Source organism: Phaethon aethereus, assembly GCF_964289735.1.
Source record: "Phaethon aethereus genome assembly, chromosome: 7".
NCBI classification, from domain to species: Eukaryota; Metazoa; Chordata; class Aves; order Phaethontiformes; family Phaethontidae; genus Phaethon; species Phaethon aethereus.
The window spans coordinates 21,509,539-21,528,845 of NC_138583.1; the positions used below are offsets into that span (position 1 = coordinate 21,509,539).

General features: G+C 41.4%; 2 protein-coding genes across 2 annotated transcripts in view; one reads left to right on the forward strand and one right to left on the reverse strand.

The window, feature by feature from the left end:
* The window catches only part of WDFY4 (WDFY family member 4), a 136,057-nt gene extending 130,905 nt beyond the window's left edge, over positions 1 to 5,152 (forward strand). The window contains exons 58-61 of the mRNA XM_082002379.1: positions 527 to 709; positions 1,434 to 1,521; positions 3,762 to 3,873; positions 5,013 to 5,152. Coding sequence (XP_081858505.1) covers positions 527 to 709; positions 1,434 to 1,521; positions 3,762 to 3,873; positions 5,013 to 5,079 — 450 coding nt within the window. The 3' untranslated portion in view covers positions 5,080 to 5,152. The remainder of the gene's footprint in view (positions 1 to 526; positions 710 to 1,433; positions 1,522 to 3,761; positions 3,874 to 5,012) is intronic.
* Positions 5,153 to 16,795: 11,643 nt separating this feature from the next.
* VSTM4 (V-set and transmembrane domain containing 4) overlaps positions 16,796 to 19,307 on the reverse strand; it is a gene marked incomplete at its 3' end in the record, with an annotated part of 38,771 nt that continues 36,259 nt past the window's right edge. Inside the window, exon 8 of the mRNA XM_082002529.1 lies at positions 16,796 to 16,921. Within this exon, the coding sequence (XP_081858655.1) occupies positions 16,796 to 16,921 (126 nt within the window). The remainder of the gene's footprint in view (positions 16,922 to 19,307) is intronic.

Here is a 19,307-nt window from a genome sequence, read left to right on the forward strand (position 1 = left end):
TCCCTGTGAGGGGCAGAGGAGGATTGTGAAATCACCAAAGATTTCGCAGCTAAGCAGGTGAACACTGTGTCCTTGTTTAAGAGGATGCTTATTTGGAAAACTTAAGAGCACTAGTCCTGGCCCAGAACTTCTGCTAGGCATTGCCTGTGCACAGACCCTGTCCCTGACAGCAGCTAGGTCAGTCTGTCAATCTGCTTTTTTACTAAGAACCTGGATTTTCTGGAAAATAGAAAGGGAACACTTAAAGAAATGCTTTCATTTAAAAAAATGCAAAAACCTTTTGTTTCTGCATTATCTTGCTAAATCTGAGACAGTTAGTTTGGGTTTCTATGATGTAAAAATATCAGAATGCTTCCTGAGAAAAAAAAAGTAATTTTTTACTATCTCTGTTTTAAATCAACTGCCCAGAAGCAAAACAAATCTTAGAATTTAAGTCAGAGCAACTCTGTAATTTATAATCAGCACCTAAAAGCTGTGAGGAGGATGAGTGTAGGATCTTGAAACATTGCCTCTTGCTTTGTTACAGGGTGCTATTATCTCTTGTGCTGGATCTTACCTATACCTGTGGACAGTCAATGGCCAGCTTCTTGCAAGCATTAACACCACCTGTAGCCCTGAAAGCCATATTGTTTGCTGCTGCTTTGCTGAAGTGATGGACTGGGACACACGCAGCATCATCATCACAGGAAGCACAGATGGAGTGGTGAGGGTAGGTAGATGGGGAGAGGAAAGGGAATCCTGACTCACTGTAGACTGGAGGCAAAATTCTGCATTCTAAATGGAGGGACAGAGCTACTAAAAGCCCATGACACCTTCTTAACAGGGTAGCACAGGGCAGAAACTGAAAATCAGAGTAAAATATTTGATTCATGGCACTTCAGGACATGGTTTAGTGGGCATGGTGGTGTTGGGTCGATGGTTGGACTTGATGATCGTAGAGGTCTTTTCCAACCTTAATGATTCTATGATTCTATAAAACTTTTATTCTCCTGAGTGGAGGATTCTTTGCCATTCAGGAAGAGTTTTGAAAATGTGCTTTTCATTCTGGTGTGGTTTTGAAGGCAAAAATTATATTGCCCCTTGGAAATATGTTTGAATCTGGTTTCTGCAAGTTGGTTCATAGTTCAGTTTATTAACTCATACTTTCTCAGGAGCAGAAATTCACTGCTGGTTCTGCCTCCAGTCTGGTGGGAGAGCTTCCTGGGTTACTGGGATCCTTGTTAGCATGTCAGCCCCGCAACCCCACCAGCTCCCTGCATGTATTTCTCCAGTGTGACACTGTGCAGCACAGTGGGAGTGGGAGATAGAACTATGAAATCCTGTTCTGACATTAGAAGTCAAATTTCCACCCCTTGCTGGGAAGCATACAGCCACATCTCTCTCCTGTTGTTATAATCCATGCTTTTTCCATTTTTACCTCCTTGCTGGCACAGCTGTGGAAGACTGAATACACCAATGCTCCAGGCCAAGCTGCTGGACTGAGACAGCAGAGAGGCACGATGGAAGAGCCAGGCAACACGGGTATGACCACAGGGTGTGTGAACTGCAGTGTGACTGTGTGCTGCATTTCTCGGTTGGTTGTGAGGAAGAGGAGGGTATGTGAGCGCAGTGATGTGAAGGGGAGATGGTGCAGGTAGCTGGTGTACTGTTACTGTAACCAGCAGCAGAAACAGTGGGTAGCCACTGCCCTACCTTAGAGACAGAGAGCAGCCCTGAGCAACCAGTCACAAGGGCACATCCTACCTGGATGAAGCCAAAAGCTTCTTCGTAGTCTCTGTCATGTGTTCTGTCAAGCTTGATAGACTACCTTCCTGCCAAAACCTATGAAACTTATCAGCTATCCTGGCTCCAGAAAGCCCATTCCCTTGGCACCTCTGCTCATGGCCTCTGCTAAAGTATCCTAGCATAAATCTGAGTGGGCAGTACCAGATCCTGCCCTGGGATGAAACAGGGAAGGTTTTTGCCTTTAGCACCTTAAATGAGGTCAGAGGCCCTTCAAACTGGTGGGAAGCCAGTAGCAGGCCCTAGTGCATGGAGCTCTTTATTCAAGGCTATGACAAGCTGAAGCTGATATCCTGGAGCTCTCACAGAGCTAAGGTTAATAAGATGATGGGGCTTCGGTGCTGACTGGTATTAAAAAGAACTCAAACTCACTTTGTTAGAACAAATACAGGAGCTGAAACCTGCCAGGGAGCTTTAAAGGCACATCCTAAATAGCACAGCTTGCTTCTCTTCACAGCACGTTTTATAAGAGAATGGAATTGTGGTGTTAGTATGTATAATTTACACCACTTAGTTGCTGTGATCCTCATTACAGGCGTTTTCTATTACTTCAATTTTAGGCACAAAATTAGCATAAATATAGAGCTATAGATGTAACATCTGCATAAAAAGATATTATACGGTAATTGGGCATTACCACTGAGATCTTCAGAAGTGCTGTTCATGTGACTTGGCATCTACATTACCTAGATTGCTACGTGAAAATGCTCATACATACAGAAGCATATCAGAAATGCCAAACCAGATGCCCATCCGACCTTTTGTCGTGTCTCTCAGAGTAGTTAGAGCCAGATGCTTCTAAGGAAGATGCAAGAACACCAGAGATGCCAGATGTGAAATAGTCTGGCTGTGGTATCTACATATTTGGTTTCATTGTGGTCTCTAATCAGGTTGCTGCAAATCAAAGTGAAAGGCTTAATATTCCTTCCAAAATCCTTGTAGTATTATGTAGTCATTTTGCAGATTCTTTTTATATGTACAAAACATCCAACTTGTTTTAAGAATTTCCTAAATTCTTGCCTGTAACTTCCTGTGGCATTTGTTTCCATGTCCAATTTACTCAGGTACAAGTGCATAGGAATGTCTTTGAGCAAACTGAGATTTTAGCTGTTTTTAAAATTTATGTCTTGAACAGTTCTCCAAACTAGGACTTAAAAGCTGCCCATGGGAGCACAACAGAATACTCCTGTTTGTGCCTTTTTCAGAGAGAATCATAAAAGATGACAAGCAGTGAACCAGGCATCTGATGATATGTAGATACACACACCTGTTCACACATGAGCATAAGGACACACATTCTCAGATGCATACAGCAAGAGTGTTCTTTATTAAAGACTTGAGAGGTGTAATCAAAGCAGTGATATGCTCCCTGAAACTATTCAGATGACTTCAGAATTATTTTAAATGGCCAAATATTCCCACATCTCCTTCTATGTATTAAAGAAAATAAAATTAATACAAAACACAGTCATTAAAAAGACCAAAGTAACTATGATTGGGTTATGTTGTTGGGGGGGGGGGGTGTGTGTATGTGTGTGAACGTGAAATGTTCTCAGCATTTAATTATTGGTTCTGTTATGAGCAGATTTAGATAAGTTGATAATACCAAGGCTTTATGTAATTTCTTTTTACTAGGCAATTATGGGCTGTATTATATCCTGGCAGCAAGGTATTGTGGGGCATCTTATTAAGCATAGAGCCAGTGAAAACTGATGAACAATTTTGCTGAACTAGGCATGCAATTTAGAAAGCAATAATACACAAATCCAATTTAGCACACAATTGATACAGCCGCACGTCAGCACATGTAACTATCATAGCCACAAATTAAATTGGGATGGGCGTATTTTGCAACAGCACAGGCTGAGATTAAATATATTTGTCCTCAACTTAACAACTTGCTGACCGTAAATAATAACAATCCCATCCATGCTGCCCCCAGACACTTTCTAAATATTTATTTTTAAACCACACAACAGGTAACAAGTGTGGAAAACATCTTGTTCTCTGTCAGGAACTGAATCTCAGCCTTGCCTTGACTGGAAAACCAAGTAAGACCAGCCCAGCAGTGACAGCGCTGGCTGTATCCAGGTACTGTCCTTCCCTTCGCATTGCAGCCGGGGTCCAGCAGAGGCGGGGTCCGCGCCAGCATCGTGGCTTCTACCCCTCTGCCCTGGATTAACAGGGTTTTGTGTTCTATTCTGGAGCTTGTATTACTGCTGCAGTTTGGGGGTTTGTTGTTGGGTTTTTTATTGCTGTTGGGTTTGTGTGTTGTTGTTGTTGTTTTGGGGTTTTTTTTTAAATCTCAGTCGAATCACTCTGTCTTAACAAAATGCAGTCACTCTGCAAGCTGGCCTGCCTAACTGTATTAAATGAAGATGTTGGGATAGTCAGTAGTCAGATAGGAGACAACCCAGGAGAAATAGCAGATTTTGGATGGAATTGTTGTAGAGATCAGTAGCTGCTACACTGTCTCTGCAGCATAGAAAATATGCTATTTTAAGAGTTGCTGGAGATGCTCTATCCTTAAAATGTAAACAGGAAGTTTTTGGCCAAAGGACAACTTTGTTAAACTCCACTCAGTTTGCACAGCCAGCAATATTTTAGTGTACTCAATCCCACCCCTGCAGCTTCATCTGGCTATAATATTTGTTGTTATCTCCTACTCCAGGATGTTATGATGTACTGTAAAACAGTTGCTGTTGCCATCTTTCTCTCCAAAAGTGTTGGCATTTTGATAGTTGCTAAAATTATTCCTATATTCCACATGCTCAGATTTAGAGCAGTTAGTGAGTGTGATATCTATCTGCATTGAAAGTGGGAAAGTTGGGGGGGAGGGGGATAGTTTCATTAGTGTTTGTGGCACTGTATGCGGCAGAGATTTCAGTGGCTGAAGCCATGACATTATGTACTAACAAGTCTGAATTCTGAATCAGGCCAGCAGATTATTTAATATTCATAAAGTCTCAGAGAAGGGTAAGAGCTTGAGAACTGGCTAGATTGTCCACAACTCACCCACTGAACGCAAGGAAAATTTGCATCCAATTCTAAGTTCAGTCTTTGAAGTACAAATCTTTATCTACTCTATATCATTGTTCTTCAAATTTAACATTGATAACCTACTCCCCTGTACGTTGCATCCTCTTAATTGCTACACATACAGGAGAAAGCCTTGATCCTGCTTGCATCTTGTTCTTAATTTTTTTTCTCTTTTTTCTTTCTTTCTCAAGAAATTCCTCCAAGCTCCTAGTTGGTGATGACTGGGGAAGAGTCTGCTGCTGGTCTGTGGATGGGTAGGAAGAAATAGCCAAGAACTCTTGTTCTTTCAGCCTTTTGGATGGAGAGAAAATTACCTTTCAGCCCATGAAAGAATCAGAGAAACTGGAAGCCTATGTTTCGGGACTGAATCTCAAAGGAGTTGTTGGACTGACCCTGCAGTCAGTTCTCATTGAAATTAGGGAATGAACTCCAAAGCTGTGAGAGACACACTGACAGACATGCACATAGACAATGTGATTTTGCAGTACTTGTCCTGGGAAAACTTTTCTATTTTGAATGTTATTTTAGATACTGAATTTGACATTGTATTTTACAAATAATAGCTAGCAAATAAAACTGCCTTGATTATGCCAAAGAACAATGTAGCTTAATAAAATTAACATATTCTAATTTTAATACCATGAGATCAGAAAATACTGAGGTGTTAAGTGAGTTTGTTGCAGTATCTTTGTTCTTATTAACATACCAGTATGTTAATATCTCTGTTCCTACTCTTCCTTCTTCTTTGAATCTGCATGAAAAATGTATGCATGCTTTCTGAAAAGCTGTTTTGTTTGCAAAGTGAAGGTAGGAAATTCCCAGGTTGACAGTGGTGCCTTTATCGAGCCCCACTGTGAACATGTGTTATGGTGCAATCTTTAGTTTCCTAATCTCTGACTTGCTTTTTTTTCATAGTGAGCAAGGCAGGCAAAATGCATGGAATGGGTGAGGATAAAGGTCTGACACAGATGGTCAACATATTTTTTCATTCTCTTCCTTCACTGCATTCTTTCCTAGCCTTGTTCCAGTGTTCTCTGGAATATCAGTGTATGGGACATACTTCAGGATTTACCTTCACAAATCCCCCTGCATGGTAGAAGTGGGTATTTGTACTATAAGAAGGCCGAGGCCATAGTGTAAGAAACTTAAGTACCATTTGTGTCGCTAATGGAGATGGAGAAAGTGTGAAAAATCAAGCTAGTTAACACTTCATGAGAATTTGAAGGAACTACAAACTTAACTCCCCCTCTCCCCTGCCCCTCCTTGACCTGTATCTTATCTTACACACAGAAGGTCTGAATAGCGACTTAGGCAGAGCAACTTCCTGAACACCACAGACTGGGTCAGGGCAGAGCCAGGATGAACACAAAGGACATTATGGCCATGAAGGCCGTTGTGTTCATACCACCAAACACACTCCTGAACAGAGAGAGCCAGGAGAGTTCCCTGATTTCCACTGCACTGGGACTGGTTAGCACTGCGAGTGTGAAGCCCTGTGTGTGCTGCACTGGACAGCCAGGGATTGAGGAATGTGAGGAACTGCTATATGCCAAAATCTTGGTGCTAGAGACTTGCCAGCATCATTAGGAATCTGGTGTAGAAGACAGGTTTTTACCAGTTTTCCTCTACCTACACCATCAACTTTCTTCTTCCTGTAGGGTACTGCTTTGTTCATGACTCTTCTTTTGAATTATGTTGCTGAATGAGCAACAGTTCCTATAGCAAACAGCCTCCTTCCTTACAGAGTGTTGAGACATGTCCTCCCCCCAGCCCACCCTGCAGCTTGGTCTAACCTCCACAGTGAGTGAAGTAATTGTCTGTGGAAAACGTAGTAATTAGAGGCTAACTCATGGTGCAGACATACAAGGAAGGCTGCATTATGTCTACACAGATGACCTGGCTGGTTATCCTTTCTAACCTCCAAGTGTGTGACTTGATGACTTCAATACTATCCTTTCTGTGCTCAGTGAAACAGACACTGAAAACAGACCAAAATGCATCAATGCTTCTTCAATCAAAGTAACCCTATGGAGTAAAGGTGGACCATGCCCATCCTGTCTTTTCCTGAGGACTGGGGAAAGGTCAGTATGTCATAGAATTCAACAAAATTAAGTACTCTCTGGACATTCCTTAAAAATAAGCTGTGACTTGGATACATGGACAGCAAGACTTGGACTCTTGGCAACTGTGAATACAGCTTTACTGAACCGTGATAAAGGTGGTCAAGAACCATGAAAGAAGCTCACTACCTGTGTTTTCATTTACTTACTAGACATCTTGATAGCTTGCAAATTGTGCCTTCCTCCTTTAGCCTTTTCATGCAGCATGGCTTTGCCAATAGCAGATACTCCCTTTCCGAGATCTGGCGTTGGCATCTACTTTGCAGCCTGGACAGCAGCACTAATGGTTCCAGCGCTCTAGACATCAACCTGACTTTGGTATAAGAAGAGGCCAGCTGTAGGCTAGCCATGCATGGATTTCACAGACTCATCAATTTATGCCTAAGGTCAGTTCCCTTACAACTTCAAGAGAAGGATGAGGTACATCAGCTGGTGTTTTGATGGCAGAGAACAAATCCAGAGTGTGCATGTGTGAGTGGAAGCCAGCAGGTTAAGAATTAGTGTCTTCCTGAGTCAAGCTTGCTCTAATGTTCAGGGAGTTGTCATCTGGGAGAATATAAAAAGCAAATGGATAGAAATGGGTTGCAATTTCCTCCTGGGAAAAATTCTGATTAGGAATAATTTGCTGTACAACAGTGGTTGGTTGAGGAAGTTTTGGTTTCTTCTCTAGCTCTAGAGGATTTTTCCCCAGAGTCGTAAGTCATGGAAATAAATGCACACAGTGAGTACCAAAAGCACCACTCCCTGATTTCATAGTTAGGGCACAAATGTAAGCATGTTGCAGTCATCAAATTTCCTAGGTCTGCTACAGTCAGTGTGTGTGGCAGTGATAGAATGCTACCTGGTCATTTTTCTGCAGGCAAGTCTCTGTGCCATGAAGTTTTTGCTAGAAAATTATAATGTATGGTTGAACAATTAGCTGTGAAACCAACCCTCTTACAAGCACCTACTTTGTGTTAGTCTCCTGTGTATTTGGTAAATGATGAATGTCCCTTAAATTCTGTCAGGTCTAGATGTGGAGGTAGATTTCGCTGACACAGAGACAAGTCCTGGTGCTAGCTCAGGGGCAGTAGTGGTGCCTACTTGGTGGGTATCCTGATGTGATACTGATTCTCTAATGGCTGCATGGGATGTAGAGGTAACAGATCTAGAATATGCTTGAAAAAATTGAGCAAGTAGAGCAATTCCACAGCAAATACTTCCAGTATAACTCCATTGTTACTGTAAGTGGCATAGCACAAACATCACCAGAGTGTTGTAATTATCTCAGAACCAACTTTTGTGAGGGGTAAGTAGCTCAGGGTGAGAATTACCCTTAAAAGAAATCCAATCCCATTAGGATAAGAAATGTGCAGAAATAAGGCACAGTTTTAACTCTGCCCTGTAGGGAAACCAAGAAGAGAAATGTGGAACAGCAAAACCTTTATGTGACTTTAAAAATCAGTTTAATCGAGGACCATAAAGCCTAAAATGCCTTTATCACACTTGGTTATTGCACAGACCATCTTGCTTCCTTGTTCGGCAATAGAAGTCTTATAAACATTACAGTGAGCATTAAATACTGTCTAATTTCTGTAGCTTTCGTGTTGGCTAATAAACGCTAGTGAAACAATATTTGCAGAGCTGCCTGTGTACTGCAGGGCCTTTGCATCCTCATAAAAAAGAATTTGCACAAACCTTCTTTGAGAAATCCATGCAAACCAATCTGTAACTCCTGCCGGAAAGTTTCCCCTGTGATTGTCACCATGTGCTACTGTTTCCAAGTCCTTTTCATACAGGGACCTCAAAGCTTGTTACAAAAGGATATTGGTAAAAAGATCATCTCATTCATGATCACCTATGACTGTCACAAGGGAAGTTATCTGAGAGCCATATGAGCTAAAATAATCTACAGGAGTATGCTCCCTTCCTCATGAAAATGCAGCCTTTGTACTTGTGTCTCATCTTTCAGGGGGAGACATCCCAAGGGAATTGAAAAAGAAGCCCAGAAAAGCTCAGGATCTGATCCCATCTCTCGTGTTCTTCTCCTGCTTGGTACTAAGCACCTCTGAGCCAGGTAGCTGGAGTGATTTGCTTGCTTATGGTCACACGCATCACTTAGGGATAAGCCTGGTTGTTGCATTAGTGGTGTCACTCTTCAGGCATGTGCATAGCAAACACTGTCATTGAAGTCAGCCAGGTCGATGAGGAGGTGTGAGAGAGAATGGAGCTGGTGGAGGAATGCTGACCTTCCCTATGCTTTTTTCCTTACAGGTAGGTTGTCATCAGAGCTCTTCCCAAGTTTCAGGAGGCTCCTGGAAATTTGCTGCATGAAGCTTTTAAAAGGGAACCTCCTTGTTCCCTGCACTGGAGTTAAACGTCTTATGGTACCTGGTATCCAGGCAGCCTTCGGCAGTACTTTGGCATCTTGGTGACCATGATTAATCTTTGCTGTAATGAATACTGAGCAAATGTCGGCCTTGTGAAGGGGGTAGCGGCTCCTCTGTTCAATGATCACTCAATGTGTTTCATACTCAAATGTTGCAACCCTATGCATGTGGAGGATTGTTGGTGTTGGTGTATATTCTTCAGGACATGGTTTAGGGGACATGGTGGTTCTGGATTAATGGCTGGACTTGATGATCTTAAAGGTCCTTTCCAACCTAGTGATTCTGTGATTCTGTGATTCTGTGTAGGGCATTCACTGAGGGAGCAATGGTGAGTGTGCTTGCTGGGTGCCTGGAGCTGAGGATGTCAGATGAGTTGTGGTGGAAAGAACATTGTGAGCTCTTACTGATGGGGGAAAAAGCTCTCTCTGTGTGGATGACTGCAACAGCAATATGGGAATTTTCTCTGTTTCAGGTCAGAAATTGTCTCCTTTTTCAGTTTGTGCAGGAGGCTCTAAGGACTTTTCTTCTCCCTTGTACATCTGTTCCGTGACCAGGAAGGACAATGAAGAGTCGTGCTCCCATTGCTACTCCAGTTTTGGTGGGAGGCTCAGCTCTTATGAGGGGGGAGCACAAGGATCAAGTCACTGGAATGAACAGCGAGAGTGGTCTTTGGCTGCTCCTAATTATGGTTGTAATGCTCAGTCCATTCCTCACTGTCTCCTGGCTATGGCAGTCTCCAGTCAAGAGGTGGTAACAAGTTAAAGCTCCTCTGCCAATCTCTGTGTCTTTATACCCTCTTATTTTACTGGCACTGCTGGACTAACCAAAATAAAATGTAGTCAAGGTGTAGTCGTTTAAGTTCCCATCTTTGACTGTCACAGTTGCAGAGCACCAGATCTGGTAAGCAAGCAAAAGGCTTATCTTTAATGTGTCAGTGGGACCATGCATGTTGTAAACAAGGGATTCCAGTAGTGTTATTGAAATAACCAGAGCTGCGGACAGACTATGAGGTAATTTGGTTGGGAAGGTGAAATCCTGATTTGCTCCAAAGCCTTTGTCCGCCTGGCAGGCTGGCTTCTGCCTGTAACGTGGCATTTGTCGACTTTGGTTGTGTAACGACTCACCTGCCACCTTGCTGGGTGTAGCAGCCTATGGTGTCCATGGTGGGTGTCTGTTTGAAGCTCTGGGCAGCTCTTGGCTCTTGAGAGCCCGATTATGAGCTGAATATATACTCCGTATTTGGGCTGTATATTTACAGGCCCTTCTCTGTGGCAGTGCTGGGACTGTGATAAGTGGGAGGAGGCCCACTAGAAATCTACTCAAGCAGTTCTAATTGTACCAAATAGAACGGCTCAGTAGAGTGGAAAATAGTCCTCATATATCTACCCGAAGAAGATAATGACCTTTTAAATAACAGAAGCAATTTTATTTCAATACCCCAATTACTCTGAACTCTCAAATGTCAAAGTGCCGAGCACTTTCAAAATAACTTAATTTAGACATTTATAGCACTTAGACACTGCTAGTTTCTTATCTAACCTAATTATGGGTTGTACAGGAAATTGCAAAGCATCCCAATTAATGTTATTTTTTATAGTGATACATAGGAGTGGCCTTTGCCATTTGCCGTCATCATGTGCACAGTGATTTACTCATTTTGAGTTAGTTCCCTGGCAGGACAGAGCTCTTCTATCCTCTGGTTGCTCTTTGAGAGAACGCAAGGAGGAAGTAGAGGTGGAAGTGAGTGTACCTATGTTTGCCTGAGGGATTTGAAGGGCATGTGTTCCTGGGAGAGCAGAGAGCCATTGCAAGGCAGGACCATTTAAGGTGTAGAGGTGCCATATAGAATAATAATATCTGTGTCTCAATCTTGTTGATCCTCTCCAATCTGAGTACTTAGGCCAGGATTCTCCACTTAGTTGTCTCCCACAGGACTAGTGCAGGGGAATGAGATTTGTAAAGCTCATTAACTGGTTGCCTGAAAAATCCCTTCACAGATGGTGCTGAGCAGTTTCCCTTCTAGTTCCTATGCACAGCAGGCAGAATCGGAGGTGGAGGAAGTGGTGTAGCACCACTGAGCAGTATCCAGTGACTCCTTGTTTGTTTTTATGGTAAGGGGAGGACACATGTCTAGTTACCATGTTTGAAGGTGGTAACTGTTGTCCATCCTCATGTGTTTTTTGCCCTGTATATATTATGTGATGTCCTGGTTCTGTGCTGTGCTCCCTGCCCCCAGTGTCAGGAGAGAACTCTTAGCAGTCAGAGAAGTTCCTGCAGGCCTCCTCTTTCCTGAGGATAATCCAAAAGGATCAACAGCTAATTTCTCAAAGAAAGATGTAGCTGCTGTCAACTGCGCCCAAGATCATGCCAGCCCAGAACAGGAAGGCAAAAGCCCCCAAAGATGATCTTGTCTTGTGCAGCTTTATGTACAGAGACTTAATGCACTGTTGTGTTCTCGTTCGCTTCATTCTGGTAAAACATTGCTTCATATAAGATAGATTGAATTTTAACATTGCTTAACAACTCAAATTAAATCCAAGAGGGAAAGTTTGAGTTTGACTCAACAGCTTGTGTTCAGTGGCACAGGGAAAAGGCACACAGGGAGATAAGTCCCCTTCCCCAAAGTTTTTCCCTAGTCAGGACCAGAACCCAAGTGAGCTTGCCTGGGCACTCTGTGCACACAACCTCCTTCTTCCCTGGTTAAGATGAAGAAGAGTCCCAGGTCCTGCACAGCACACAGAAATGCAGTTGCAGTGACTAGCTGTGTTATGTACACAAAAGAAAACCTGACCAGATCGCAGCACAAAAAGTGTTGCCAGAACATTTCTGAGTGGGGGGGGTCAAAGACTGAATAGCCTCTTGTAGGGTTTGCAAGTAACACAGCAATGCTGATGAGGAACAAGAGACACTTAACACAATATGGTACCAAGACAGGTAGGATTCTTGCCCTACGTACTGCTGGTGCGGTCAATAGAGCCCATTGCTTCAGCATTTAACCTCTGAGTGGGAATGCTGCAATATGAAGCTGCTGTGAAGTTTGCGGAAAGAGCTGGGGCAGCCAGGGAGAGGGGTTGTTTGAGATGCACGAGATGGAGCTATGGTGTGTTTTGCGCAGGTGTTTCAGCAGGCATTTTCCTCTGTAGGCTGTGCTCAGAATGGGATCTGGGAAGCCAGCTCAGAACCCAACCTAACCATTCTCTGAATTTCCAGGGCTGTTTTCTCTGAAATAATTTGTTGATCTTTTCCAGAGAAGCAGTGTTGGGAATCATTTGTTCTTTACAAGAGGAAAGCCTGACAGAATTAAGGCTGTTAATTCTCTTTTCAACCTTCCCTTCAGTAGTCTTGAAATATGGAGAAGGCTGTTAAGAGGAAAAGGGAGATGTTCTGTATGTCTCCTGGGGAAAAGGCAAGAAGACATAGCCTATATGCTAGGAAACATCTTGAATGATTAGGGCTGCAGAAATGAATGGTGAGGAGAGTATGGAACCTTATCACTTTAAGTTTCTAAGAAGAGGTTAGACCAACCTCTACCAGGTTAAATCAGGCTGAGTTGGTCCAACCTTGAGATCAAGTGATAGACTAGTTGGCATCTCCAAATGTGTACCATCTCCATTTTCTCTTTTTCTGAGAAGAATGACACAAACTCGGAGTCTTTTATTGACATACCCCGCCTCCCAACCAAGGTAGTTAAATGGAGTCAAAGCAGGTGGTGGAATAAAGCACACCAAATGAGCATATTTCAGATTAGTGCAAGAAACTCAGAAGAGCAATTGTCATGCAGTGGAATTTAGGAATTTTATGTTTTACCCTGTCAGGTTAGACTGAAGTCAAAAAAAGATCTTTGCACCCTGATGTCACTCGTCAGAGGTGTTTTGGAGAAGCCCTCAAAAAGCAGAATTTGACCTACAAATCAAACTTCAAATGAGACCTCATCTGGTCTGAGTCCTCCCATGCCAGCCAAACCTGGTCAAACCCTGGCTGAGGAAACAAGTTTACTGAATTTCTTCGTGACGAGAACCCCACAATTATGTTATAGTTATTCTAAAACAAATAATTTGCTTGTAATTACAGAGATAATGACATTCTGACCACACCTACCGATTAGAAAGTTGTAATAAAGAGCAATAAAACACCTTTTCCTTGGGCTGCAGAATCCACCCCCACACAGCCTGCAACACTAATACGATTTACTCCTATTTGCTGATGGCGGATTCTAGTAATAAAATTTAATGTGGAGGAACAAGGTGCATTTAACCAAAGCCGTAAACACCTCTAATTCTATTTAAAGCTATAGGGTGCAGTACATTAACATTTAACAATCTGATACTAAACTGATGTGAAGCTAATAGAGCTGTATTTGTTAAAATTTCAGCAGTAGGCCATGTTTTACCAATGACAACAGGAGGAGGAACCAAAATAGTATGACTCAGCAGACTCCCGCTGCTGCTTAATAAGGTGTTAAGAGTCTTCATGGGAGCTCCTGTCATAAATGAACAGTGGACCACATTCAGCTCTGCTGCTGTTCTGCTGAAGTCAGGGGGAATTAGGCCAGAGATTATTCTGCATTTCTCCCACTAAAGCACATGATACTCAGTGAAATTTTCTTCTCCATAGTCTTGCTTTGAGACTTAAAGATGTACAATTAATTGCACATTACCTTGCAAGGTAATGATGTTTCTCTTTCTCTAATGATGTGATCTGATGTTATTAAATCTAGGTGGACACTGCATAAGAAAAGACACAGGGTGTTCTCCTAAGTAGTATTTCTGACCTCCTTTCACTCAGCTGGTCTGTTGCCTTTCAGGATTCTGCTGTCATCTGAAGTCAGTCACAAATGGAAAACATTTTAAAATCATGGAATTTTATGCAGAATGAAAAATTCAATTCCCACCTATTAGGATTGTCTAAATGCTGAATACAAAATAAACATATTTTCAAATCGTTCTCTAGCAAGCAATAAATCCTACACAGACTGAGAGAACTTATCTCACAAAAAAAGTAATTTATTTAGCTCAATTAGCTATTATTTTGGGGAATTAGATATCAAATATAAACAAGAATATATAGATTATTAATACACAAGGAATGATATTCATTAAAATACTGGACATAAACATACAGTAGCGGATTTTTCTGAACAGTGGGCACAATGGCCAGCTGTATGTAAAAGGAATGTTTATATACTAAACTTTAGAAAGTTTTCACAACTAAGTGGTCAACTCATTAATGTGTTAGGGTTTTATTTTTAATTCCAAAGGAATCACTGATAAGTTCTATACTTTTCTAAGGCCTTCCTTACAGCTGTCTGCATAAAAGATGTCCTCTCTGAATAGTTAGTCGAACTCTGGCTGCTCCAAAATTGATCCCTGAATGTTTGATCACTCTTTAGCACCAATTACTTTTTGGTCAATGAGTTGATTGCTGTTGTCATTGAAAGTCCATCACCCAATCAGAGAACAAGGAAAGACACCGTGCCCTTTTGGTGGGTGATTAAACTCCTGGGATAATGAAAAGGTGAAACAAACATTTTCTTGACAGCTCACAAAGGCAAACATTAAAAATGCAAATAATGACTAGCAAACCTATTGATAAAAACCGGCCTTAGTTTGGAAATAACTGTTTTGATGAGGGACTAGAGTTGGAATTAGTATTGCAGATAATGGCCAGCCTGAGCAAGCTTTTCTTAAATTCTTTTTTTATACGAGAGATTTGTATCTAACATGGAAGCAGGTGACTGCATTTACGTTTATAAATCCTGGCTATACAGTAACAGATTATGTATGTTGCCTAATCTCTACCCCTGTTCAAAAGAGCTCAAAAGCAGTTTATACAGACTCGCTCTTTCTGGTGAAAGCCTCCAAAAGGCAGTGATGTGCTCTCTCTTTGTTGTGTTTTCCCATCCCTGCATTGTCACCCCTGCCCTCCTCTCCTGCAGTAACAGGAATAAGGGTGTGAGTATTGCTGCGATGGTTCCCAGCTGTGCTCTGAGCCCTCGTGAGGAGTTGCCGTATCACTAAAAAGGCCTGACCCGTAAAGGAGGAAGCCACTTGGATCACCTTGGATTTCAAAACCCAAGGCCTGCAAGTGCTACTTCAAAATCCACACTAAATACTGCTGAATGAGTTGGCCTGTCAAGGGACTTCCTCCCAGACTTGGAGAGGACCTGGCACATGCCAGGCATCAGATCTCCATGGCCTGATGGTGAGCTAAAAATTCCATGCTTTTACGTCTCCCTTAACTCTGTGCTTACTCAAGGACTAAAGCTTCCCAAGGGCTGAAAGGTTTTGGGTACCTAGCTTTCCCTCTGCTTTGGTGGAATTTGGGCATTGAAGATTTAGGAGCTTGAAAACATATGAAATGCCCAGGATGCCACAGAATAGCCCATTTTCCATTAATGTGCATCAAAGGAAAAGGAAGAATCCCTTCTCAGTTGTCAAGAGGTGAAGAAAGAGGAAGAGTATTTTGTGCTCTCACATTCTGTGATTAGGCTCATTTCCCTACTTCCCAAGCCCTGGCATTTCCAAAGAAATAACTCCAAAGGAAGTGAGCAGGGCGTTAATGGAGTCTGTTCCGTACTAAAGGAGAAGCTGTGTGATTGTTCCCTCTAGATCAGCAGCTCAGTAACGTAGGCCCCAGGAGGAAACTTTTGCAGGTTTGGGAGCACCAGTCGAGATCAAGGCTAGAAGCAGTGTCCTGGTTCCGTTGAAGCCTTTTACTCATTATCAGGTTTTTCCTATTCCCAATCAGAATTAAAAAAAGATCAAACCCTGGAAAATGTTCCCAGGCTATAAATATTCTTCCTCAAATCATTGTGGTTTAACTAGGAATGTTTCCTTTGGATTATTTTGAAATGTTTGATTTCAAGCCCTTAAGAACTTTACTAAAAGTAACATAAGTTTTTAAAGACAATGTAATTTAGAAAAGGAATTAGAAAATATAGAAACCAAACCTTTTAATAACTACTTCTGAAGGGGAAAAAAGCAGAAAAAGTAATTTTAGCTTTTCCCTTGCTGTAGAAAAAAGAACCAGCTTTACTGGGTTAGTATTTTTCTGATGGGAAAAATGGCATTAAATTGACAAATTTCGTGGTCAGTGGTGTTTGTCTTCAGAAGCAGGCTGATGTGCATAGATCCTGCCATTAGTCCTTCTGAGGCTTGGGAAGAGGTTGATGTCTGCAACTGGACTTGTCACATTAGCGTCAAAGATGAAATAATGTTTAGTACTGAAAATGCCCCAGGTGGAACTTCAGTCCCTTTAAACAGCAGGGCTGAACACTATGATGAGTGTCTCTGGGATGTCACTTGTAGACCAGCTGCTTTTTCTATGATTACTTTCAACTACATTTTGTTTAAAAGTCTCATAGAAAAATAGAAGTTCATGAATGGAAATAAAAAAATAAGGACATTTGTATGATTTTTATAAATAAACAGCACAGCGAGAATTAAATAGAACACAGACAAAGGACATTTATACAGGCATGAACTATTACAGCTTGTTCTCCTCAAAGAGTATCTGTGCATAGACTGTCGTACTGGGAACGCCTTTGGCTTCCTGAATCGGCTTCATAAGTTCAAGTTCAGCGTATGTTAAATTCTCCTCTGTGATTTTTGGCTAGGAAACAGAACCAACAAATTATAGTTATAACGTTGTTACCACTGAATATAAAAGACACCTTAAATATTCTATAGAACGTGCTATATTTCTTCTCTCACTTAAGCTAATTCTACAGTTGAGTCTGCGCTAGAGTTAGTTCATAGAAGATGAAATAAAAGTAATATTAAAAATAAGAAACAGGAAAAAGTAGGATTTTCAGCTTTATTTCCAATTTCTTCTTGTTTCTCAAACACTGAACGCTTTAAGTTGACAATTTCAAATACCGTAAAGCTGAAAGATGTGTGTTAGCAAAATGTTCAGCCTCTTTAATGCTAAATTTCCCAATTTAATTTTAGTTACTACAGATTTCACAATTTGAAATATATATGCCAGATTTGCTTCCCAGCTGTAAACCTTGGACCAGTTACATCTCTAATCACAGCCACTCAAAGTATTCCTCATTATGTTCCTGAAGAAAACCAAAAAACTTGTTAAAAACATGCAGAAGGCAGCAAAAATAGATGGAATTTAGTTACTATCATTCCAACAGGATTTCACCACTTTTGCCATATTATAGATGAGTTCAGAGCTTAGAACAGAGGCCACGCCACCAAAATTGTCTGCTGTATTACCTTGGTTGAGTTTTAGACTTAAAACTATAAAAATTAGCTGAGACACACACTATCAAGAAAACTTACTGAATAAATTTCATGTGGGTAACAGAAGAGCTGCCTACTGCTATCGGGGACTTTAACCAGACTCAGAGTGGTGGCTTAGAGGAGGAAAGTCTTGTCTTGTGTTCCTTTGCGTGTGTTGGCTCATCAGTTGGGAGTGGGTTGTTCCTCTCAAATTCACCTCACAAAATGTAGCAACAAACAAAAGAGTTTCTGTTGGATTGTACATGGGGCCCTACCACTTGAAATGGATTTCAGTTCATCTGTAGAAAATTAACGTCTGTGCTCCCTGAAGAAGGGTGAAGTGCTAAGGCCCTGTGCAAGTGAAGAACTGGAGAATTTGTTCCTTGGGTACTGTGTTGTACTTGAATATAACTGGTGTCCTCAAGTTTAAGGCTAAAAGGGACAACTAAAACAAACAAAAAACATTTCAGGCATGCAAATTCTTACAGTCAGTAAGACTATACCTTGTAGAAAAGGTTGCATCTCTGAGACCAAGAAAGGCTTTGCCAGTTGTAAACTGAAAACTGACTCAAAGTTCATAAACCAAGATTTTCCATACAGTACTTAAATGTTATAGTGAAGAAATTTACTATTTTCTGATGCCAAGAGTTTCCTTTATGTTTTATTTACTGCTATTTGTTTTTTTCTGATTTGACATAAATGATTCCTATTTCCTTGAAATGTGTTTGAATAATTATTATACAGTCTTCTGGCTAAAAAGTTAAATATCCTCTATCTAATATCCTCTGAAATGAGTCCATATGCTCCCCTGCTTCCTGTCTTTTGCACTGCTCTGGAATCCTCTCATTTTGCCTTGACAGTGGCTCATACTCTGGATTTCAGATTGTTTCCCTCTGAGTGGATCAGTTTACACTTTTCCAGCATTAATCTTTTTTCTTCTCTGCAGATCTGATCCTGAAATACTTTGTGCAGCTGCAGCTGCTGCAAGTGGTGTCATTGAAGTCGTTCTGTGCGTGTGAGTAAAGGCCATTTGCAGGGCTGACTGCAGGACTGTAATATTTGTATCTGATTATTCACGTGATCTTCTCTTGCATGGATAGTCCTATTTAATCCCAGTTTCTAGTCCTCATTCACTATCACTGTATCACTATCACTAAGGCTCCACAGTTGACTACACAGGAGATTTCCTGCTTTTGTTGAGTTTTCTGCTGTAATGATGTACAAGGACTTCCCGTGGATCACAGCCTGATCTTATATGTAACGGAAATAAAATCGCACATTACTTTTCTGTGTTCATGTATCAGGACTGAACCGAACCACAATGTTTAGAAAGACATCTGTCCTATCCCGGCTTTGGCTTAAAGTTAGAAAAAACTCTTGTTGGTCAAACCACCTCTGATACTTAATTAATTTTTATAGTCTCCTTTCTAGCCTGTGAGAGTATTAGCCTCAGTTTCTAAGCATTTAAGTTGGTTTTGCCTTTTTTGATATGTTAAAGATCCCTTTTGAGTTTTCAAAACTATACGTGCCCATCTATTCAGTAAGTACTACAAAGGCTAAGTACAGGAGCTAAGTTGAGGCTGGACATCACAGTAACACCAGCAAACTTTGAAGATTTTATTCTCAGTGTACGATAGCACATCTAGGCTCTATTTGAAGATATTGAGTGTTGCTGCCAACTTCAGTAGGTGTCACCTCTAGACCCTAAACACAGAAAGTTACACTGCATGTGAAAAGCCTCCTAAAAACAAACCTGATAACAAACA